The 25,642-nt window shown below is 42.0% G+C and overlaps 1 protein-coding gene across 4 annotated transcripts in view; it reads left to right on the top strand.

Annotated features, from left to right (window-relative positions):
- Nucleotides 1-25,642, top strand: part of MUSK (muscle associated receptor tyrosine kinase) — an 86,081-nt gene that overhangs the window by 17,744 nt on the left and 42,695 nt on the right. For 3 of the 4 annotated variants that reach the window (XM_073346293.1, XM_073346292.1, XM_073346291.1), the window contains exons 4-5: nucleotides 1,805-1,932; nucleotides 2,527-2,668. In XM_073346293.1, the coding sequence (XP_073202394.1) occupies nucleotides 1,805-1,932; nucleotides 2,527-2,668 (270 nt within the window). Of the gene's footprint in view, nucleotides 1-1,804; nucleotides 1,933-2,526; nucleotides 2,673-13,679; nucleotides 13,699-14,983; nucleotides 14,991-25,642 lie in introns of all 4 variants that reach the window. The other variant, XM_073346294.1, reaches the window with a different exon arrangement.

Below are 25,642 nucleotides of genomic sequence, written 5' to 3'. Positions count from 1 at the left end.
ATAATCAGGTGCCTACAGTGATTTACATGTGTTTGCAAAATCAGAAGCTAGATTTGTAACTGCTATTACATATACGAGTATGAATGGGCATCTGTGAGTTAATGGGCCAGATCCTGAAGACTCTCTGCATGCAGACAACACATTAACATTAACAGGAGTTTTAGGCATGGGACGGTTGCAAAATTGGGCTCCAGGTTTGCTAACGATTGGTCTAATCCAGTGCCTACTGACATCAATGGGAGAGTTTTTGATGTCCATAGGCACTGGATTATAGCCATTATGAGAAAATAAATATCTTTGAAACCATTTTATTACTATTTAGAATTAAATAAAAATCCTCCCAGAGAACATGGAAGACAAAACTTCAAATGTTTTAGAAAAACTGACACTAAGATTTTTTTTCAAAACTTAAAGTTTCCAAGGTCGCGTTTACCTTCCGGGAACACAAAACTAAATGTACCCAAGTTAATATTTCAGTTGCTCTGGGTTTTATCAGGCCTGCCGACAGCAATTCTGGGCTCCAGCGCAGAACAGTCAGTGGGCCCCCACGCACGCACAAGCCACATCCACGCAGACGCGGTCAGCCTGACATTTGGGTGGTTCTGTGCCTTGCTGGCTGGTGCCCAGTGAGCTGCCGGCTGTGCTGATGGGCATGCTCTTCTGGCATGGCCAAAGCTTCCACATGCCGGCCTGGTTGGGTTGCCAACTAATTGCAAAAACCCAAAGACCCTTGCCCTGCCCCCTGTCCTGCCCCTTCACTGAGGCCATGCCATCTGCTCATTCCATCTCCCCTCCCTCTCTTGCTCGCTCTTCCCCCACCCTCACTCTTTCACCAGGCTGGGGCAAGGGGTTGGGGTGAGGGAGGGGGTGTGGGGTGCAGGCTCTGGGAGGGAATTTGGGTGCGGGAGGGGGTTAGGGGGTTGGCGCTTACCTCAGGCGGCTCCCAAAAGTATCTGGCAGACCCCTCTGGCAACGTCTCCGGCCCATGGGAGTTGTGGAGTCAGCGCTCGGGGTGGGGGGGCAGCGCAACAGAGACCCCCTGCCCCGTCCAGGGGCTGTATGGCTGTTCTGCTGCTTCTGGGAGCAGCGTGGAGTGAGGGCAGGCAGAAAGCCTGCCTTAGCTCCATTGCGTTGCCAGCGGTGACAGCCGGGGGCCCCAAGGCCCTTTTAAATTTCCTGGGCCCCTGGGCAGTTGCCCTCTTTGCCCCCTCATCGACAGGCCTGCTCAGATTATCCAAATGTTAATACTCCTGTCACACACCCTTCTTCTTGGGTTACAGATGGACCTGGTCTAAAACTCTGCATTTGGACACACTGAGGAAGTCTGAATCCAGACCCAAACTTTCACAGTAAATGCTCTCTTTACAGTGGACAAAGCAAAAACCCTGAAGACAAATATTCTTGAGCATCGGAGAGATTGTTATCTGGATCTCTGCCCAAGATCTGACGAATTCAGATCAGTGTCAAATTTCAATAATTTGAATAATTTATACTAGGGTATCTGATTTGGTGTCGTTTACCTGGATTTAACATTTTAGGGTGTAGATATAGTTTATAATTATTTCTTTCAGTGGAATTACATGCCTATCAAGAACTCTCTTGGTTCTTCTGTCATTTAGGCCCAGATCTTCCAAGACTTTAAGTACCTAAATACCTTTGAGGGCTGGGCCTTGGTGACAGCAATAAAGGCTATTTGTACAGAGATGCAGACAGGGGATTTTTGATGATAAAGAATAGTATTGAGTGTATCTGAACTGTGTCTCTTGTCCGCTGTTCAGATTTAATTTTGGCCTTTTTGTTTTAGAACCTAAAATAACTCGTCCTCCTGTAAATGTAAAAATAATAGAAGGCTTAAAGGCTGTTCTTCCTTGCACTACAATGGGGAATCCCAAACCTTCTGTCTCTTGGATCAAGGGAGAAACTGTTCTAAAGGTGAGTAGAGAATGAAATTAAAATATCACTTGCATGCTAAAAATATGATGACATAATCAGTCCAAGTATTTGTAAATTCTGCCAGAGAAGCATTTAAAGAGACACAGATGTCATGTTGAAAATGTCAAAACAAGATTTTTGTTTAGGGGTAATTCTACCGGTATAGAATTTTTTTTTTTGGAATTTCTCTATCTCATTTTTCAATTAATAGTAGATCTGAACTAATATAACCCAAAAAGAGTTTTTGAGTCTAATTGTGAATAAAATGTACTCATCTGCTTTGCAGATATTCATTCACAAGCCTTTTGAAGTTATTATTCCCTTATTTGTAAAATATTGGGTGAGTGAATGGCTTGAACAGTACGAACCGAACTTATTGGACTGGAGGCTCTAGCTATAAATTCCTTAATTCATAAGTCTTGTTCAAAGGTGAACATTTACTTCTAGCACTGTTAAAAGGTATTTTGGAATTCACTTAACAATTCCTGTAGGAAAGTCCATATTTGTAAATGAAAGTTTCTAATTGTTTGACACAACACGTTAAAGTCTATTCATTTTTCTATTTCCCAACTCCCACCTTCCCATCTCTGGCAGGAAAATGCTCGGATTGCTGTTCTGGAATCAGGGAGTTTAAGGATCCATAATGTTCAAAGAGAAGATGAAGGACATTATCGCTGTGTAGCAAAGAACAGTCTGGGCACAGCCTATTCGAAACCTGTCACAATGGAGGTGGAAGGTGAGTGACCCTCATACCCAGACTATCAGCATTTAAAGATCTTTCAGTCATAACACGATCCAATTTCCAGTGAAATAAATGGGACCTACATTTTGTTATTCAAAAGCGTATGTTAAAGCGGGTGCAAAAGGCTAGAGAAGGGCAAGCAAAGAAAAACTCAGGTTGAGAGCATTGGCTCCGTGTCCAGGAGTGAAGGAAAAGCAAAGGAAACCGCAAATCAGCAAGTATGTTTTCCTGTTGCTTGCTGATGGTGAAAGTGATGATTTATGAGGGCCAGCTCCTGCAGACCCTTTGACTTCAGTGGGAATTTTGGCTATGTAAAGACTACTGGATTTGCCTTACAGAGAAATAAGTAATTGATGTATCTCCCTTTTCTTTGTCTAGCCATTCCCATATATTGGTTTGTAAAGCCTCACTGCGATTCTACCCTATATCTTTCTAGCTTGGCCAGGGTGGGGAATGTTGGCGCTCCAGATTGATACTGAAAAGCAGGCTGCTGGAAAGTGCTCACTCAGGGCTGTCTTCAGTTGAAAATGTTGCAGCACTGCTTCTGAGCTTACTATGAAGGATTGCAGCATGATTATTATTACTGCCATTTCCATCCTTTTCTCCTGTTTTTTATTTGAATTGGTTGAGTCTTCAGGAATACAGAACAGTTCTCTTCAAGGAACAGTTCTTTGTACATTTTCCTCCTGCTCAATTGGACACCGATTGATGTTGTTTGTTTTGGTGTTTAGTTACTCGTATACAGGGTGTTTTCCCTCTGGTATAAATTATCACCGATTTCAGTGTGCTGAAAGCAACAGACTGCAGTAGAGAGATTGAAAAAGCTAACAACATTCTGATTTCTTGGATACTATAACGAAAGTTAGGTCAAGCAGTGCTTTATGGTAGTCAGTGGTGGAGGAAGGATTAATCCAATGGTTGAGCCAATTTGCATTTCCCATTCTGAATGGAACCCCCATGCTGCAAAGTGGCTGTCCATTTTTCCAGTAACTCTAGTTTTGGGGCTGCGTGGTTTTGATCGGTGCAGGCTATATCATGGTTTTCATCAGGGGAGGCTATATTTAGCCTTATGATGACATTTTCCCATATATAGGGTGCAATCCTACTCCCAAACTCCCACTGACCTCATTGGGAGCAGGATGTGGCCCATTGTAACGGAATTACAAGTTAACGTAGGTTTGTTGTTTGCTTAGCAAGCACATTTGCAATTAAGATTTCACCGGACAAGTTGTTTGTATATCAAAAGATCTTGCAGTACACTGAATCAGAGATAAGAATGTTTTCTTATAACTAGAGATCCAGACTGCCGCAGGGTTCATATCTGGCGTTTTGGTCTGAAACCATGACAGCCATGTGGCCACCCAACACATTTGGATCTTGGTCTAAATTTCTCCAGTGTTTGGGGCTGATTGGTTTGGGCCCATTGTAGAGATAAAGTCCATGAGGGCCTGTGAAGAATTGATTGATTCCAGGAACACAGTGCCATTCAGTGGAACTTCCCCTACAGGGCAGGACCAACCTGTTTTAAGTTTTAAAGCACCAGGACCGTAGGAGCCAGCTGCGGAGTCTAAATCTGTGTTGGGACTGCACCAAAATTTGGGGTGCTTGGATTATATTTTGTTTTGTGCCTGTTAATTCAACCAGTGGAGAATTAATCAGCAAAATCACATTGCAAAGAACTCTGCATGCATCCAATCTCTAAAACAAGAAAAAATAGTGGTTAATTAATTAATGAAAGCTCAGTGCTCGTGCACAAACTATTCCTTCATATTCCATTAATGTATGTTATACTAACAAAGTAATGCTGTTTATTACTCTTGCTTTGGTTCTTCTGACCAGGTACCCATATAATATACCTCATTTCAGGGTAGGGTTGCCAACTTCCTACTCCGACAAAACTGAACACCACGCCCCGCCCCTGCCCTGCCCCTCCTCTGAGGTCCTGCCCTGCCACTTCTCCAAGACCATGCCCACTCCACCCCCCATCACTCTTTCTCCCCACCCTCACTCACTCATTTTCACCGGTCTGGGGCAGGGGGTTGGGGTGTGTGTGGGGGTGAGGGGTCCTGCTGGTGTGGGGCTGAGGATGAGGGATTTAGGGTGCAGGAGGGGGCTCCAGGCTGGGACCGAGGGATTCGGAGGGCAGGAGGGGGAACAGGGCTGGGACAGGGGGCTGGAGTGCTGGAGGGAGTGCAGGCTCCGGCTGGGGGTGTGGGCTCTGGGGTGGAGCTGGGGATGAGGGGCTTGGGGTGCAGGAGGGTGCTCTGAGCTGGGACTGAGGGGTTCAAGATGCGGGAGGGGGATCAGGGCTGGGGGAGGGGTTTGGGGCACAGGGGGGTGTGAGGGCTCTGGCTGCGTGTGCAGGCTCTGGGATGGGGTTAGGGATGAGGGGTTTTGGATGCAGGAGGTGGCTCCAGGCTAGGGCCGAGGGGTTTGGAGGGCAGGAAAGGAAACAGGGCTGGGGCAGGAGGTTGGAGCACTGGAGGGGGTCATGTGTGCAGGCTCCAGGTGGCGCTTACCTCAAGCAATTCCCGGAAGCAGTGGCATGTCCCCACTCTGGTTCCTAGGTGGAGGCACGTTCCAGGTGGCTCTGTGCGCTGACCTGTCCACAGGCGCCGCCCCTAAAGCTCCCATTGACCATGGTTCCCACCCAATGGGAGCTGCAGAGCTGGCGCTTGGGGCGGGGGCAGCGTGCGTAGCCCCATGACTGCCCCATGCGTAGGTGCCGGAGGGGGGACATGCTGCTGCTTTGGGAGCCGCGTGGAGCCAAGGTAGGCAGGGAGCCTGCCTTAGTCCCACTGCGCTGCCGACCAGACTTTTACCAATCCAATCAGCACCGGCCGCCAGGGTCCCTTTTCGACTGGTCATTCTGGTAGAAAACAGGACACCTGGCAACCCTATTTCAGGCCTTAGTTTTGTTTTACTTTTCAGCTACCAAAATCTGAAAATAAAAATCCTGCAGTGCATAAGAATCTGTTTCTCATTCCAGTGTTTGGGTGTAACTCCAGCAAACATTAACAAGAGTTGCGTGTGCACAGACCACACCTCCTTAAGCATTCAGTAGACTGATTTATGGCCTGGCCCACACACTAGTTGTCACTATTTTTAGTATTTTCCCCAGATGTCACAATTTTAAAATAGCTTCAGGTGAATAATAATCTAAAATGGCATGGTGCAGGCAATCAGTCCTCAACTAGGTCATTGGAGTGAATTCATTACAGTCCATTGGAGCTTATGTAAGAAAACTAATGGAAATACTTTTTCTAGATTACCTTTCCTTAACAGAAATAAAATAGTTTTTCTTAGCTGATATCTTGATACAACCATTCACTGAAATTACTGGACTGTATATTATTCATTAATATTAAAATGTAGTTACCGAGAATGATTGGAATACTATCAACATTTAATCCCAGAACAAATGCACATTCCAAAAGTAATACAAATATGTTTAATACCATGCTAAATATAGATCATGCAGGTCCTGATTTTGAAAAGAGGCTCCTCTTGAGCTTCTAATTTTATGGGTTCAGTATTGGGCCTGGAATTAGTTTCAGGCACAGTTCGCAACATATAAATTTCTAACTGCTTGAGGGATTAATCTAATGCCCATTGAATTCAATGGGAGTATTTATTGCTTAAAGCTAGGCACATCCTTAAGTACCCCGCTGAATCAGCACCAAGGAACATCAGGTTCTCAAAGCTGCAGAAAACTTTTAGTGCTGGATGGTTAAAGAATTAAATTAAAACGGAAAACACTATGTTCTTTGCACTTCCATGTTCGGGGGCATGAGCCGATGTGAATTAAGAGCCTGATTCTGCCCCCACTGGAATGAATGACAATGGATAGAGTTGGTCAAAAAATACCAAATATTTTTTTCAAGAAATGTAAAATAAAACTATTATTTCTAGAAATAACCTATGGAAGTTTTTTCTGTTTCTTGACACAAACCAGAACCTAACCCTCCCCCCCACCCAAAATGTTGGTTTCTAATTTTTTGTCAGCCTCCCTCCCCCAAAATAATGATTTTGCCACCCCTCGTCCCCCGCATTGTTAATTTTTTGGCCTATTTTCATCAAAAACATTTCAGCGAAAAAAGTCAGCCAGCTGTAGAGTAGGATAAGGGCCTAAATGAGGTAGAGTTCCTCTGGAACCCTTTCTCATTCTATCTGTGCCTTACTGCATAGCCTGTGCATCTTCAGTACAACCCACTTTTATTTTGCAGGTGAAATACCTCCCTCTTCAAGTCAATAGGAGTTTTTCCATTAATTTCATTGTGGCCAGCATTTCACCCATACTTTTTATAAAAATGACTAAAAAACCCAGATCATTTGCACTGTGCTTGCAAGAACTCCCCACCCCAAAATCAAAGGCAAGTCAAACTAGTTTTCACCAGAACACATAAAGGTATTTTTCCTTTCTAAGGACTAGCTTGCTGTAAAATTTCAGCTTTCTTCCCCCGGACATTTCAGCACTAGACATATTCAAAAAATGTTTGAAGAAGATTCTTTTTATGAGATAAGAAGTCTGTTTTTTTAATTTATTCTTCTTATTTTCAAAACTGGCTGAACAGTTCTCACTCAAACTTTTGAAGAATAATCCACCTGCCTTCTGAATCCAAGTCCCCAAGGATCAAACTTTCCTAAAGTTATTGAACCACTAAATACAGAGCTTTAGAATGGAAATGCTTATGGAACCTTAACAATAGCTATTGCTACTTCTCCGACTACAGTATAAATATATTTTGATAGATAATGAATGCATTGCTTTCGGTAGCAGAATAAACTAATGCATGTATAATACAAAATAACATGTTACATTTCTTGTACATAGCTTGAAAACCCTGATTTAGGCACTGATTATAATTTATTTCATTGGGCCAGATTCTGCAGTCATTTACACTAACATAAACTAGTTACATTTAAATAAATGGAGATTTCCAGATTTACATTTATGCAACTGAAAGCAGAATTTGGCTCACTGACTTCAGATGAAATTAATTGTGCTGATTTTATTTGAAGAATTTCACAAAATTTGAAATTCATCCTAGTTTATAGAACTGGGTGAATAAGGGAAGAATGTTAACTGAATAATTTGTTTGAAAAATACCATGAAATTGGACAAATAAGTAATTCCACAAATGTTATTCTACTGGCTCTGATATTCCTGTGGATGTTGTATCATCAATATTAGTGTACAGCCATACATCTGGTTCATCATAACACAATTCAGTAGCTTTCATAATAGTTGGAGATTGACTAATGATAAGCAATGATGGAATTCCCATGGAACTGCATGGTACATCCACGAGAACACACAGGATTTGAATCGTGAATCATGCTAATACAATGAATGATCACATTCAGATCCAAAGGCTCCAGCTGGAATACTCAGTACAGGCACGCAAATCAGTTCACTAAAGTAGGGCTTGCAGAATTCAACCTCCCCTTCTCCCCTGCCACCCAACTTGAAGGAAAACATCTAAATGCAGCAAAAGCTGTAGGGATGAGTTTGAACAAAGGAGATACAGGAATTGATCTTCTCCGGGGGGGGGGGGGGAAGGAACACAAGTGACAAACATTTATTAGGAGAGTGTTGGAAGTGACAATGCTAAATAAACTGAAATAGTAAGTAGAAGGGCAGAAACTATTTTTACAATTTGAGCATGGCCAGTAGTAATAAAATCACGCTGCAAGGGGGCTGGAATGTGATGGTGTCTCTCTTTAGAGACGTCATGGCACACTGGAGCTTATTTTTATGGTTTCATTCCAGGGATAGTAGAGATGGTCCCAAAGGAGAATCTCAGTTTCAAACAGCCCAGAACATTGAGGGGCTCTACATGCATACACAGGCATTGCGTCCTTGCGTGCATGGCTTTCTCATTTATATCAGTGCAGATTGAGGGCAGGGCATGGCCCTCGGTTGTGTCAAGAACACAATCCTTAACCCTTTTCTGATAATTGGATAAACGTGGCGCTTGCATAGGCCAAAGAAATTGTTAAAAAATGCAATATTCACCTGCCTCTTCCTTTATTTGTTGTGCAGTCCTGGATGTGACAAATGCAACAGAAGTATTTGCAGACTGTGTGTGCTATATTCTCAGTGACTGCACTGTTAATATTTGCAGTGATACTTTTCCAGGAATCAGTCCTAAATTGCTGATTCAGCTAATAGGGTGGGTCCAGAAATCAATGGGGATCCACCAAGCATAAATGTAGCCCTTTCTATGAAAAGCATGCATTGAAGTTGGCCAGCAAAAATATTTTTATGAAAAATAAATCCCTCTAAAGACTTTCCACCTCATGTTCTGGTTATCTTATCAAACGAGATGCTGATAGTTGGTATTCATAGAATACATGACATCTGCTGTAAATAATAGCCGATGTGGCAACACCAAAGTGGAGCAGTACAGTTACTTTGGTGGATTCAGGCCAGGGCCAGCTTATCACATCATCTGGGCCACATATTGTGACAGAACCTCCTGCTCCTAAATTGTTGCCATCTTCTGCTTTCAGTAGACCACAGGATCTGCTGCCACTCAGAGCCATGCTCCCTGCTCTGTCTGATCTCTGTATGTCTCAGAGACTTTTCATCATTGGTTCTCAGCCCAAAAGACCCAGGGACAGACTGTGGCCTCTGATGAGATTGTTTTGCTTTGCCCTGATGTAACAAAGAAACCTTAAAGCTGCCAATACAGCGCAGCACAGAAGATCTCCGGCGGTACAGAGTGGCATGGTCAGCCTGTGTGTGTCAGAGTATGCTACATTTCAACAATTCCCAGCTGATCTAATGGTCCCAGAAATTGCAGCAAGCCAGAATACATTTGGGTAGCCCAAAGGCTACTTTAATTTACACCAGAAACCAAACTAGTTCCATCTGCCCTGAGTATCAGGGGGCACTGTGGTGATGAATATACCTCCTTTCCTTCCCTCACCCCAGGTCCCATGCCGCGTGGACCAAAGAATCAGGATCACAGGGTTGTAGGGGCTGTTGGGCCTTTTTTTCTTTCCCAGGCCATGGATGGAGAGGAAGGACTCCCTTGGTCCCACACAATGTAGGGAGAGGTAGACAGAAAGAGCAACAGGAACTTGCTTTTTATTTTTGCAAGGACTTTTTAGGTCAGGCTATTTGAGTTGATCCAGGCCTCATTTGGGTTTAATCCATTCCTGTCTGTAAAGCCATTTTAGTCCTATATTTCTGGAATTAATGGTGCACTCACATGTTCCAGTAAATTCAACAAATTAAAAAAAAACCCTTGGTCATTTTAATCTTTAAAAATGATGAGTCATCCATAGAGCTGCAGGATTTGAACCTTTTGCATTACAGAAGTAAACCTAGTATGATAGATATAGCCACTTAGCTAGTGCATCTGCTAATTACACATTCAGAACAGCCGTCCTTGCATTTGGTATGGCTGTTGTTACATTTTTTGAGTATCATTTTCTGTACCGATTCAAAATCCTCTAGGGAAAAATAAGTATCTCTTTAGACACACAGAGAAGGTATAAAGAGAAGATGGTTCAAGTATTCTGCCCTTGTGCTGTATATCTCGCACTCTAAAAAAAATTTCCCAACATGAAAAAAACAAAAGCCTAAGGACTCAATACAGTGTTGAAGTAACTGTTTACAGAAGTATCTGTCTAAATCTATCTAATCTATCTATCTGTTGTATTTTTATATTGGGCCAATTTATTTTTACAGTATATGCTGAGCACTGCCTGTGAAGAGAGTATTGAAAACAAATTAATGTGTAAAATGCCTGAATGACATACCCGTGCTTAACCCAAACTGCCTCCCATATCTTCTCGGGTGCCAAAAGCCCTACCTGTCTCCCACCCATCTGCCAAACCTCTAGCGTTCCCCCTTCACATACGGTGCAGCTGTGTGGTTTCAGTACAACACACTGAATATTAAAAATATAGGCAAAGGTCATGTAAATGGAATTTAATATCACATGAAATAGCACAAGGAACACTGTGCCGATTCTGTTATTCCATTTGTATTTAACTCAATAAAAGCCTCCATTTTTTTCACTTATCAGACAGAATCTCCCGTCTATGGGACCACAGTGCTGCAGAATCCAGGGGCCTTGCCACAGAATTATTTCAAGGTTGCCATAGAGCCTGGGGGGCTGTGGTTATAGGTGTAGAACCATTGTTCATACGGTGGCATGACATGGAGGGCTTGCCTGTGTTAATCAGGGCTTGTCTACGCTTATAAAATGCTGCATCTGGGTCGACGGAAGAATTCTCCCATCGACCTCACGCTGTCTACACCAGGGGTTAGGTTGGTTCAATGGAGTTACTATGGGGTGTGGATTTTTCACACCCCTGAGCAACGTAGTTATATTGACCTAATTTCCTAGTGCAGACCAGGCCTCAGTGATCAGCAGAACTCACTAGGCTCAAAGGCGTGTTTCAGCTGGAACAAGCACTGAAAGGTCCAGGGGCCAGACTGAAAACCCAGTGGAGACTTCAGTAGGACTTTGTGTCTAGCACAATGGGGTCCTGGGTTCATAGGTGCTACGACAATACAAATAATTAATACTATTAATAGGTATCAGGCTGTAGCTGTGTACCTAAATTTCTTTGATCTCTAAGGATTGGGCTGAAAATCTCATGAGAACAGGCTATTTCCGGTCAGGCTGAAAATGTTTCATTTTGAAGGATGGGCAAAGTTCAGGTTCACTCAGACATGATCCAAGCAGATTCATTCATTCCTAATTCAAAGTGGTCCTAATCCACTTCTTGTTCTGCTGCTATTTGATATGATAAAAGGCAAACCAAGCAACACACCGGGAGGAGCAGTATGCCTCACATCCTGATTCTTGGAAGATACTTTTTTTTAAAAATTCCATCCCTTGTAGACAGAAGCCCTTTGGTGCTTGCAGTTTATTGCTTATTTATAGCTACTAAAATAGTGCCCTGCCACAGCCCACGGGAATGTTCCCCCACAAGTCACTTGTGAGACCTGCATTGCCCTTAAAAATAGGACGGGCTTGCTCTGTGAATCATTCCTTCAGGGAGGACGATCAGCAAGCAGCTGAAATGGAGATTAAAAAAAAAATTATGCTGTTTCTACACCTGCACAGAATTTCTCCCCTTCCCCCTTCATTAACCAAGGCGCTAAGGGGGCTGAGAACTTGCAGATACAACAGACAGTCACTTTTCAATTTGACAGACAGGTTGAGGACACATGTTGTAACAATGTTCATTTGCTTCCACTACTTCCTGGTCTCAGAAAAGCCGAGTCTCGTGTATTTTACAAATTTGCATTATAGATAAGTTGGCTGACACAAGAAATTACTGTCAAAAATAAGTGTGAAAAAGATGCACATTGGAAGTGCAGATAATTGTGTGTCTACAATATGGTTGCTGGAGCAGAATGCACAGCAGGGTTTTCAGATGGGAGTGGTTCAGAGGGCCACCTGCAAGTCTGTATTTGGGGCATAGAGTGCAGCCCGTGACACTCTTCCTTCACCCAATTTCTGCGTGATCACGGCACTCTGTTCTCTTCAGTGCCACACAGCCGTGGGGACCATAGTGACTAGGAAGAGGAATTTTCTACTGAGGTGGGATGGATGGGGCTTCTATCGAGGTTTCTCTTTCAGGCTTCTTAGCCTAGCTATCTTTCTTTCTTTACATATTTATATGGCCCCTATCTGAGCACCTCACATTCTTTAATGTGTTTATCCTCACAACATCCATGGGAGGCAAGGAACTGCTATTATCCCCATTTTACAGATGGGGAAATGAGCCACAGAGAGGCTAAGTGACCTGTCCAAGGTCACACAGGAAGCCAGTGGCATAGCAAGGATGTGAACATAGGTCTCCTACATCCCGGGTCATCCTTTTCTGGCTGCTTAGAAGCTTTGTCCAGATAATGTTGTCTGGGCCAAAAGGTACGTTCTCCACCCAGGGCTCCTAACCCCTGCTGGCCTGAGAAACAAAACTGTGACTCAAGCATCATCATAATGAATGACCAATAGTCACCAGTCATTAAAAGGTCACAACTGAAATAAATTTCAGTTGAGAAAGCTGTCCATCCCTAGAGCACAGCTACTCCCTAGGCAAGCCCTATGTATGAAGTATGAACATGGCAATAAAAAGGATAGGAGCATCCCTTCACTCTTGGACCCACTCCAGGCCCTCCCTCAGTGTTGTACGACAGTGATATTTATTTAAATAGGAAACAAACAAGTAACAGGATGAGCCAGGTATGGCATGTTCAGCTACACATATGGTGTACTTCTTATAAACATAGCTGGTACATGCCACAGCCATTAACTGGAGAAACCGTCACAGCTGTAGCCCAAGGCACTTTCTAAAGGATAATGACTAGCTTAGAAGGGTCCAGCTGCTGCCCTGGACCTTATTTCAGGCCATTAACACCAGTCATTTTTGAGTCCCACACAAACTGCAGTGGGCCAAGCTAAGAATTGCTTTTATAGTTTCTTCAGTGAAATTATAAACTTACAGGGTTATACACTGGCTCTGAATGTGCACATATGGCTCCCACTAAAGCCAAGACAGGGCTGCACTTTCACTTCCAAAGCCAGACTATGGATCTTAATGTGTTTCTCACGTTGCTGTTATTTCTTCAGAGTGCCACTGGGACTGCGCTTGAATGATATTTGTGCTGATCTGGGCCTTTACAGCTCATTTAGTACTCAAGCAGTGAATTAATAGCATACCATCAAATAGCACCAACTACAAGCATATGTTCATTTCTTTGTACCTTTTATTTTCCCATAGTCTGCAAAGTGCTTCCAGCCAGGAAAAAAGGCAGTGTTCAGGAATTATCCACTTATCAAAGGGGAGATGGTGGCAAGAGGAAGAACTAATTTTTAATCAGAAGGACAGATAAAGTTGACAGGAATGTATTGTGCTAAATAAACTGATTGTGTCAACACAAATGCCACCTGTATCTTGCACAAGTTCACTTTTTTTCTGTTGCCGAAAAGAAAAAGAACTGCCTATGTTCCAAAGGGACATTCAGTAAGAGATCAGACCCCAAAAGTAATGCAAGTAATGCAAGAAGTGCTTTCTCACAAACTAATGATCTTATTTTACTTTCTTTATCCTCTTTCTTTGGTCAAATGCACTGGAGATGATAGAAAAGACTTAAAGTGCTGGAAAACATTTTTTATCTTTGGAGGAGGGTTATAAAGGCACAATTCACCTTCTCTTATGGCATTTGATTATTTATTTATTTATTTGTATTGCAGCAGTGGCTATAGGCACTGCCCCATTGTACTAGAAATTGTATGTCTCAGTTTCAGGGTAATTGCACCTGTATTTCCCCTCTGTGGTCCCTGAAGGGCATCCACTTATGGTTTCTGGCTCCTCAGCCATCACCTCTCTTGTATGGTGACCCACGTCTTTCTCCCTCCTGACAGGTTTTAAGGCTGCCTAACACTGTGAATATCCCCAGCAAGCCAGTCAGACCGAAGGCCAACATTGTGCTTTGCTTTCTCTCTGAGGACTCTAACCAGTGTATTGCAGCAGTTAAAAGTTACCACACAGCTCGTTCTTAGCAAGCACATTGATTCTTAAGGTAAAAGCATTACAGAGAAAACATATTAAGAACAATAAAAGAGCCTACACGCGTGCTACCTACCTCATCTCCAACTGAGGGGTCTGGTAGGTGTCACTCTTTCCAATTCCACAACTGGGTTTGCCCACTTGATTACATGTTCATGTCAGTTTTTGGATCAGGAACCAGAACCCTGACTGGACAGTTGAGCCGTTTCTTGATACAGTTTGGGCCTTTTATCTCCAGTCTCCAAGACCAGATAATCAATTGCCAGTTGATGGCTCTCTCCTCAGGCCCTAGATACAAAATAGGCTGTGCTTTTATATAATCAGAGTTGTGTAATTTGGATCAACTGTTCCTCAGGGATTCCCCCCGCTTAACACTTATTGTCCCAAAACTCCATGCCTCTCTGGCACATTTCAATATTCTTCTGAACTCCTTACGCTTCCCAGAATTCACATCTGTCACACTCCACAAACACATAGTAAGAAGCAATCTATGCTCTAAAGACCTCACAATGTAAATAGACAAGATTCATAGAGTTTAAGGCCAGAAGGAACCATTAAGATCAAGTCTGACATCCTGTATGACACAGATCAGAGAACCTTACCCAATAATTTCTGCATCAAATCCATAAATTATTTTTGAGCAAGGGAATATTTTTAAAAAAAGACAACCAACACAGAGAAAGGATAGGAGAAAGTTCATACTTTCATACTCATCTCCATTGTACAGATGAACATAAGAACATAAGAATTGCCATACTGGGTCAGACCAAAGGTCCATCCAGCCCAGTATCCTGTCTACCGACAGTGACCAATGCCAGGTGCCCCAGAGGGAGTGAACCTAACAGGTAATGATCAAGTGATCTCTCTCCTGCCATTCATCTCCACCCTCTGACAATCAGAGGCTAGGGACACCATTCCTTCCCCATTCTGGCTAATAGCCATTAATGGACTTAACCTCCATGAATTTATCCAGTTCCCTCTTAAACCCTGTTATAGTCCTAGCCTTCACAACCTCCTCAGGCAAGGAGTTCCACAGGTTGACTGTGCGCTGTGTGAAGAAGAACTTCCTTTTATTTGTTTTAAACCTGCTGCCCATTAATTTCATTTGGTGGCCCCTAGTTCTTATATTATGGGAACAAGTAAATAACTTTTCCTTATTTACTTTCTCCACATCACTCATGATTTTATATACCTCTATCCTATCTCCCCTTAGTCTCCTCTTTTCCAAGCTGAAAAGTCCTAGCCTCTTTAATCTCTCCTGATATGGGACCCGTTCCAAACCCCTAATCATTTTAGTTGCCCTTCTCTGAACCTTTTCTAATGCCAGTATATCTTTTTTGAGTTGAGGGGACCACATCTGTATGCAGTATTCAAGATGTGGGCATACCATGGATTTATATAAGGGCAATAAGATATTCTCCGTCTTATTCTCTATCCCTTTTTTAATGATTCCTATCATCCCGTTTGCTTTTTTGACTGCTGCTGCACACTGCGTGGACGTCTTCAGAGAACCAGCCACAATGACTCCAAGATCTTTCTCCTGATTAGTTGTAGCTAAATTAGCCCCCATCATATTGTGTGTATAGTTGGGATTATTTTTTCCAACATGCATTACTTTACATTTATCCACATTCAATTTCATTTGCCATTTTGTTGCCCAATCACTTAGTTTTGTGAGATCTTTTTGAAGTTCTTCACAGTCTGCTTTGGTCTTAACTATCTTGAGTAGTTTAGTATCATCTGCAAACTTTGCCACCTCACCGTTTACCCCTTTCTCCAGATCATTTAGGAATAAGTTGAATAGGATTGGTCCTAGGACTGACCCTTGGGGAACACCACTAGTTACCCCTCTCCAATCTGAAAATTTACCATTTATTTCTACACTTTGTTCCCTGTCTTTTAACCAGTTCTCAACCCATGAAAGGATCTTCCCTCTTATCCCATGACAACTTAATTTACCTAAGAGCCTTTGGTGAGGGACCTTGTCAAAGGCTTTCTGGAAATCTAAGTACACTATGTCCACTGGATCCCCTTTGTCCACATGTTTGTTGACCCCCTCAAAGAACTCTAATAGATTAGTAAGACATGATCTCCCTTTACAGAAGCTATATTGACTTTTGCGCAACAATTTATGTTCTTCTATGTGTCTGACAATTTTATTCTTTACTATTGTTTCAACTAATTTGCCCGGTACTGCTGTTAGACTTACCAGTCTGTAATTGCCAGGAACACCACTAGAGCTCTTCTTAAATATTGGCGTTAAATTAGCTATCTTCCAGTCATTGGGTACAGTAGCTGATTTAAAGGACAGGTTACAAACCATAGTTAATAGTTCCACAATTTCACATTTGAGTTCTGTCAGAACTCTTGGGTGAATGCCATCTGGTCCCGTGTTGCCTCAATTAATTCCAAAACCTCCTCTAGTGACGTTTCAATCTGTGACAATTCCTCAGATTTGTCACCTACAAAAGACGGCTCAGGTTTGGGAATCTCCCTAACATCCTCAGCCGTGAAGACTGAAGCAAAGAATTCATTTAGTTTCTCTGAGATGACTTTATCGTCTTTAAGTGCTCCTTTTGTATCTCGATCGTCCAGGGGCTGGACTGGTTGTTTGGCAAGCTTCCTGCTTCTGATGTACTTAAAAAACATTTTCTTATTACCTTTTGAGTTTTTGGCTAGCTGTTCTTCAAACTCCTTTTTGGCTTTTCTTATTACATTTTTACATTTAATTTGGCAGTGTTTATGCTCCTTTCTATTTACCTCACTAGGATTTGACTTCCACTTTTTAAAAGATGCCTTTTTGTCTCTCACTGCTTCTTTTACATGGTTGCTAAGCCACGGTGGCTCTTTTTTAGTTCTTTTACTGTGTTTTTTAATTTGGGGTATACATTTAAGTTGAGCCTCAATTATGGTGTCTTTGAAAAGTGTCCATGCAGCTTGCAGGGATTTCACCCTAGTCACTGTACCTTTTAATTTCTGTTGAACTAACCTCCTCATTTTTGCATAGTTCCCCTTTCTGAAATTAAATGCCACAGTGTTGGGCTGTTGAGGTGTTCTTCCCACCACAGGAATGCTAAATGTTATTATATTATGGTCATTATTTCCAAGCGGTCCTGTTATAGTCACCTCTTGGATCAGATCCTGCGCCCCACTCAGGACTAGATCAAGCGTTGCCTCTCCCTTTGTGGGTTCCTGTACCAGCTGCTGCAAGAAGCCGTGATTTAAAGTATTGAGAAACTTTGTCTCTGCATTTCATCCTGCGGTAACATGTACCCAGTCAATATGGGAATAATTGAAATCCCACAGTATTATTGAGTTCTTTATTTTGATAGCCTCTCTAATCTCACTTAGCATTTCATCATCACTGTCATAAATATAAAGGGAAGGGTAAACACCTTTAAATCCCCCCTGGCCAGAGGAAAAACCCTTTGACCTGTAAAGAGTTAAGAAGCTAGGATAACCTCGCTGGCACCTGACCAAAATGACCAATGAGGAGACAAGATACTTTCAAAGCTGGGGGGGGGGAGAAACAAAGGTTCTCTCTGTCTGTGTGTTGCCTATGCCGGGACCAGAGCAGGAATGCAGGTCAGAACTCCTGTAAAGGGTTAATAAGCAATCTAGTTAGATATGCGTTAAATTCTGTTTTGTTTAAATTGCTGATAAAATAAGTTGTGCTGAATGGAATGTATATTCCTGTTTTTGTGTCTTTTTGTAACTTAAGGTTATGCCTAGAGGGATTCTCCATGTTTTGAATCTGATTACCCTGTAAGGTATTTACCATCCTGATTTTACAGAGGTGATTCTTTTACTTTTTCTTCAATTAAAATTCTTCTTTTAAGAACCTGATTGCTTTTTCATTGTTCTTGAAATCCAAGGGTTTGGGTCTGCGTTTACCTATGCAAATTGGTGAGGATTTTTATCAAGCCTTCCCCAGGAAAGGGGGTGTAGGGCTTGGGGAGATTTTTGGGGGAAAGACGTTTCCAAGTGGGCTCTTTCCCTGTTATATTTGTTAGACGCTTGGTGGTGGCAGCAATAAAGTCCAGGGGCAAAAGGTAAAATAGTTTGTACCTTGGGGAAGTTTTAACCTGAGCTGGTAAAAATAAGCTTAAGGGGTTTTTCATGCAGGTCCCCACATCTGTACCCTAGAGTTCAGAGTGGGGAAGGAACCTTGCCAGTCACTATCACTATCCTGGTCAGGTGGTCAATAATAGATCCCTACTGTTATATTCTTATTAGAGCATGGAATTACTATCCACAGAGATTCTATGGAACATGTGGATTCATTTAAAATTTTTATTTCATTTGATTCTATATTGTCTTTCACATATAGTGCCACTCACCTCCCTCGCCCCACACGACCTGTTCTGTCTTTCCGATATATTTTGTACCCTGGAATGATTGTGTCCCATTGATTGTCCTCACTCCACCAGGTTTCTGTGATGCCTATTATATCAAATCCTCCTTTAACACGAGACACTCTAGTTCACCCATCTTATTACTTAGACTTCTAGCATTTGTGTACAAGCACTTTAAAAACTTGTCACTGTTTATTTGTCTTCCCTTTTCTGATGGGTCAGATTCTTTATGTGAATGTTTCTCGTCTGATCTGGCCCATACTTTATCCTCTTCCATCCTCTCCTCCTGACGAAAACCTAGAGAATTTCTATCAGTAGACTCTCCTCTAAGAGAAGTCTCAGTCCGATCCACGTGCACCTCTGCAGCAATCGGATGGGGGAACTACGGCAGGGAGAGAGTAAGTGATTTGCTTAAGATCAAGTGTGAAGTCTGTGGGAACTGAACCCAGATCTCGTGATTCCCAATCTATACCCCACCACAGCACTAGCTCTGCTAAAACTTCCTCCAGAATCTTACATTGGCTTCAGTAACAGTTTTGACTGTTTTCAGAGTAACAGCCGTGTTAGTCTGTATTCGCAAAAAGAAAAGGAGTACTTGTGGCACCTTAGAGACTAACCAATTTATTTGAGCATGAGCTTTCGTGAGCTACAGCTCACTTCATCGGATGCATACCGTGGAAACTGCAGCAGACTTTATATACACACAGAGATCATGAAACAATACCTCCTCCCACCCCACTGTCCTGCTGGTAATAGCTTATCTAAAGTGATCATCAAGTTGGGCCATTTCCAGCACAAATTCAGGTTTTCTCACCCTCCACCCCCCCACACACAAACTCACTCTCTTGCTGGTAATAGCCCATCCAAAGTGACAACTCTCTACACAATGTGCATGATAATCAAGGTGGGCCATTTCCTGCACAAATCCAGGTTCTCTCACCCCCTCACCCCCCTCCAAAAACCACACACACAAACTCACTATCCTGCTGGTAATAGCTCATCCAAAGTGACCACTCTCCCTACAATGTGCATGGTAATCAAGGTGGGCCATTTCCAGCACAAATCCAGGTTTTCTCACCCCCCCACCCCCATACACACACAAACTCACTCTCCTGCTGGTAATAGCTCATCCAAAGTGACCACTCTCCCTACAATGTGCATGGTAATCAAGGTGGGCCATTTCCAGCACAAATCCAGGCTTTCTCACCCCCCCCCCTTTTTTTCCCCCCGGGGACACACACACACACAAACTCACTCTCCTGCTGGCAATAGCTCATCCAAACTGACCACTCTCCAAGTTTAAATCCAAGTTTAACCAGAACGTCTGGGGGGGGGGGGGTAGGAAAAAACAAGGGGAAATAGGCTACCTTGCATAATGACTTAGCCACTCCCAGTCTCTATTTAAGCCTAAATTAATAGTATCCAATTTGCAAATGAATTCCAATTCAGCAGTTTCTCGCTGGAGTCTGGATTTGAAGTTTTTTTGTTTTAAGATAGCGACCTTCATGTCTGTGATTGCGTGACCAGAGAGATTGAAGTGTTCTCCGACTGGTTTATGAATGTTGTAATTCTTGACATCTGATTTGTGTCCATTTATTCTTTTACATAGAGACTGTCCAGTTTGACCAATGTAAATGGCAGAGGGGCATTGCTGGCACATGATGGCATATATCACATTGGTGGATGTGCAGGTGAACGAGCCTCTGATAGTGTGGCTGATGTTATTAGGCCCTGTGATGGTGTCCCCTGAATAGATATGTGGGCACAGTTGGCAACAGGCTTTGTTGCAAGGATAAGTTCCTGGGTTAGTGGTTCTGTTGTGTGGTATGTGGTTGTTGATGAGTATTTGTATTGACTGTGTATGGAATGGCAGGGAAGCCAGCCCTTAAAGATGAGCTACCAAAATAGAGAGAGCTTTAAAAATATACCACAAATAAACACACTTCATAAACAGTTACATATCTTTCATACTATCCTCATTTCTGTTAGAACAAATGAGATATATTCCTGTTCAAAGAGGGATTTTCCCTCCCAGTAGAGTTTCTCCTCTTAGTGTTCCTTCAGCAAAGTTTTTTTTTCTGCCATAGAAAATGTTGTGTGTGCAAAATCTTGCAAGTACATTTTTTAGCAACAAGGTAGTTATGGGCAAGTTTTCAAAAGTGGGTGCCTGAAGTTAGGCAACTAAATCCATACCTAGGCATCTAAATGGGAAGCCTGATTTCCAGAAGTGTTGTACTAACACTAATTTCAAGAGCTGTAATGCGTGGGAGCTCAATACCTTTGAAAATTAGGCCACTTATTTTTCTACCATATGGATTTAGGTGCCAGGTTTGAAAATTTTGCCCTAGACCTCCCATGCCAAAGAATGCACCTGCAATTATTTATAACCATAAAACGTTTCCTTTAATTATGTACAGAGACAAAACTGGGAGCATGAAACCTGAGGTATATTTCAAAATAAGGCCCACAGTGGTGAGAGCAAAACTATTTCCATGGCAATAAACTAGGGAGTTTAATATAATATATGACCAGAAGAATATGACTTCATTCCAGGGCAAAGCAGGAGATGGATTGATGGAGAAAATCTTTATATTTCTTAACCTGTAAGCGCCTTGGGGCAGGGGCTGTGTCTATATTTCTTCAGCGCAGATTCGATCCTGACTGGGGACTCTGAGCAGTACTGAAATACATGTACTAGGAAAATACTACATGTATTTTCAAAAGGGCTCAGTTCCCATTTAGGCAGCCAAATGAAGCCAGATTTTCAAGCACTGAGCAGTTTCACTTGGGTACCTAAATGGGAGCTGTTGTGAAAATCTAGTGTAATAAATAATGAACATCCTTAGATATATCTCAGTCCGGATCACAGTGGACACATCACTGCTATTGGAAGTAACTGGCACCCTGGTTGGCAGCTGGGAAGCCAAGGGCACACTAGGTCATGGAGACTGAACTACCCTCTCACACTCAGTCCTGGTATAATGGGGTACAATGCCACTGAAGTCAAGTCAGGGATGAATTTTTCCTATTGTACTGGCAGAGAATCTGGCACTGCCTGTCCCCATGCTGTACCAGGTCCGTAGTTAAACAGAGGGGACTTCAATCTCCAAGGCTGTTAATTCTCTCTCTCGCACACGCACACACACACAAACACCCACACACCCCCTCCACAAAAAATGTCTTTATTAACAGGAAAGAAAACGTTTGTCACTACCACTGAAGAGACAACCTCCAGATGGGACCCCGTGTTCTAAGAAATGGGATCTACATTAAGATTTGCCAAGCTGGGGGTGCTAATTTGAGGACTTCTCAAATTTATTTCAAAAATGGAAAATACTGAATTCCTTACTTGTATTAATGAGAAATTAAATCTGGCCCGTCATAAACCAGGCCAGCACACTAAGCTTCATCCCAAGCCCCCTAATAAATGTCCTCCTTTGTTTTACAGCCCTGCTAAATGATGTACTATATCGCTACAGGCTTACTAGGAGACATCTGTTCTTAGGCCAGCTGCTCTCATTTCTGAGAATGAAGTAAATATCATCCAATCCAAACAATAGGATTTTAATACAGCCACAAAATTTTTTATGTCATGAAAAGATTAAAACACATTCTCACAAATTTGAATGACTAAACTCCTTGCAAAAACAACAAGGAGTCCTTGTGGCACCTTAGAGACTTACATATTTATTTGGGCATAAATCTTTCATGGGCTAGAACCCACTTCATCAGATACATGGAGTGGAAAATACAGTAGCAGGTATCAATACACAGCACTTGAAAAGATAGGAGTTGCCATATCAAGTGGGAGGTCAGTCTAAAAAGACAATTCAGTTAACAGTAGGATACCAAGGGAGGAAAAATCACTTTTGTAGTGGTAATGAGAGTGGCCCATTTCAAACAGTTGACAAGAAGATGTGAGTAACAGTAGGGGGAAATTAATATGGGGAAAATTAGGTTTTATAATGATCCAACCACTCCCAGTCTTTATTCAGGCCTAATTTCATGGTGTCCAGTTTGCAAATTAATTCCAGTTCTGCAGTTTCACGTTGGAGTCTCTTTTTGAAGTTTTGTTGTTGAAGAATTGCCACTTTTAGGTCTGTTATTGAGTGACCAGGGAGGTTGAAGTGTTCTCCTACTGGTTTTTGAATGTTATAGTTCCTGATGTCAGATTTGTGTCCATTTATTCTTTTGCATAGAGACTGTCTGGTTTGGCCAATGTACATGGCAGAGAGGCATTGCTGGCACATGATGGCATATATTGCATTGGTAGATGTGCAGGTGTATGAGCCCCTGATGGTCTGGCTGATGTGGTTAGGTCATATGATGGTGTCCCTTGAATAGATATGCGGACTGACTTTTCGTTTCCTTCTTTTCCAAGTGGGGCACCTGACCCCCCAGTCCTTTAAAACAGAATGCTCCTACTGTCATCAATGGGAGTTTTGCATGAGCAAAGGCTACAGGATCTGGCCCTTTGTTAATATAGGGCTTGATTGGTTTCAGGTTTCAGTCTGCAGCCACGAGGGCTAAAAATTTACTCTTTTATAAAAAATGAAAGCTGAGAGTCTCATGTAATCACTTGACTCCAGCAGCTGGGGCTTTAAGAAAAAACATCAACTATCAAGAGGCTCGGGATAAAATCACGAGAGGTGGCAACATGGGGGCTCTTTTTATTTGGATGACTAACAAGATTTAGGAGCCTAACTTTAGGCACTGATTTCTTTTAAATCTTGGCCTATGTCCACATATTTTCCACCAGTCGTTTTATACACAAAGTGCAATAAATAGATTGAAAGCACCTCCTTTCCACTGAGGACTTTGGGCGATTTTGGTTTGGTTTTGTTTGTGCATGCCCCACAAGATGCTTCATAAAAACATATAAATATTTTGCAAAGTCAGTCACTCTTCTTGACAATAAGAAGTACAGTCATCTAGATCCCGATCCATCACATTCATTAATTCTTTCTGAGGAATTTAAACTGAGATGGGTCAGAGACAACAAGACTTGGGGTTAGCTTTTTCTTGAAAGGTCAGCTATGTAAACGATGACATTTTTACCCTCTGACATTTCCAATTAATCTGCATGAAATCCCAGTAATTCTGCAAATACCATGTCTGAAAAAACATCATACATTATGTTGTATGGACATGCATCACCACGACTGCCGTGTAGAACTGCATGTAGTCATTAATTTCATGCCAATCCCCAGAACTGGTCAAGTGAAGCACAATCTCTGCAGCTGACATTAGGGGAGTAGATCCTGCTCACAGTCCAAATGGATTCTTCAATAAAGCGAGATCAGGGACTCGCAGCAGCAGAGGTGGACTCTGATTAAACATGGATCATATGGATTCCATATGGAATCTGCTTGATTTTTCTCTCTCTTACACACATACCACCACCACCAATAATGTCATGCAGCCAGTCAGAGTACAGGATTTTATTAATCAGCGTTGCCAACTCTCACGATTTTATTATGCGTCTTGTGATACTTGGTGTTTTTCTTACAGCCTCAGCTCCTGGAGGCAAGTGACTTTGTGAGACTATAGGAGAATCTCAGCTTTCATTTATTTAAAAAGTAAGTTTCTGGTTGCAAAGCAAAGCTTGAAAATGTGACACAAGCACACCTGAAAGGTTCAGAAACTAGACAGGAAATAAAAAGAATCCAACTGTATTATTTTTATTAAAATCTCACACTTTTAAAGATCGATCTCATGGTTTTTTGGCTCCTGACCTCACGGTTTACGAATTTTTAGGGTTGGCAGTAGTGTTGGCTGTACTGTCATTATGCAAATTGGACTCCCCCCGAGTCAATCAGGATGTGTGGCACTGTGTGTGGGTACAATCTGGAGTCAGTAGTGGTACAGCATCCCTCTGAGATGAATATCAGACAATTCCATTTCTGTGCAGGAAGAAGGGATAAAACCACAGCATGCTCATCCAGAGGAATAAGCCTTCGGCTTCTAAGCTACAGTGTCTAGTATCAAAGCATGTTTTTTCTTAGCAAGGTAATAGCTTTTCAAAACAACCGTATTCTAGGGAGAGCTCCAGGATTTATGGATAGTAGTGAACGGGGAGATGAAAGAACCCCAGGTAATAGTAGGACAGACTGCATCAATGGAATATCTGACTGCATGTTAAGTGCTCCAGCTTGCAGAGGAATTTCTCCACTGTGAAAAGACTTTTGTATCCCATATAGATTGCCAAGGAATCCTAAAAAAAAAGACTGCTCATATGTAAAGCTGCAATTACCATAGCCTTGGGAGGATTAGATTTTTATAGGTCAATGTCGATAAATGCCAATTTCATACCATATACACACAAACCGACAGAAAGTATTTCCATAGATGATAATCTATGCTTACAGATAGGCAAAGTAAGAAAAATGCTTCTTGAGAACTTAGAGTTTGATTTAATGATATTTACACTGTATATTTTGACATGTGATATTTTAACGATTATTAGGGCTGAAAAGCCATTAAAAAACGAATAGCCATTAATCACGTGATTAAAAATTAATTATGATTAATTGCACAATTGTGCTGTTAAACAATAATAGAATACCATTTATTTAAGTATTTTGGACATTTTCTACATTTTGAAATATATTGATTTCAATTACAACACAGAATACAAAGTGTACAATGCTCACTTTATATTTATTTCTGATTACAAATATTTGCACTGTAAAAAAACAAAATAAATAGTATTTTTCAATTCACCTAATACAAATACTGTAGTGCAATCTCTTTATCATGAAAGTTGAACTTATAAATGGAGATGTACAAAAAAAACTGCATTCAAAAATAAAAATGTAAAACTTTAGAGTCTACAAGTTCATTCAGTCCTACTTCTTGTTCAGCCAATCACTCAGACAAATGCTTGGTTATATTTGCAGGAGATAATGCTGCCCGCTTCTTGTTTATAATGTCACCTGGAAGTGAGAACAGGTGTTCTTATGGCATTGTTGTAGCCAGCGCCACAAGATATTTATGTGCCAGATGCACTAAAGATTCATATGTCCCTTCATGCTTCAACCACCATTCCAGAGGACATGCGTCCATGTGG

The sequence above is a fragment of the Lepidochelys kempii genome, chromosome 5, assembly GCF_965140265.1.
Source record: "Lepidochelys kempii isolate rLepKem1 chromosome 5, rLepKem1.hap2, whole genome shotgun sequence".
Taxonomy (NCBI): domain Eukaryota; kingdom Metazoa; phylum Chordata; order Testudines; family Cheloniidae; genus Lepidochelys; species Lepidochelys kempii.
Note: the sequence above shows the minus strand (reverse complement) of the source record. Positions and strands in the feature narration are given on the sequence as shown.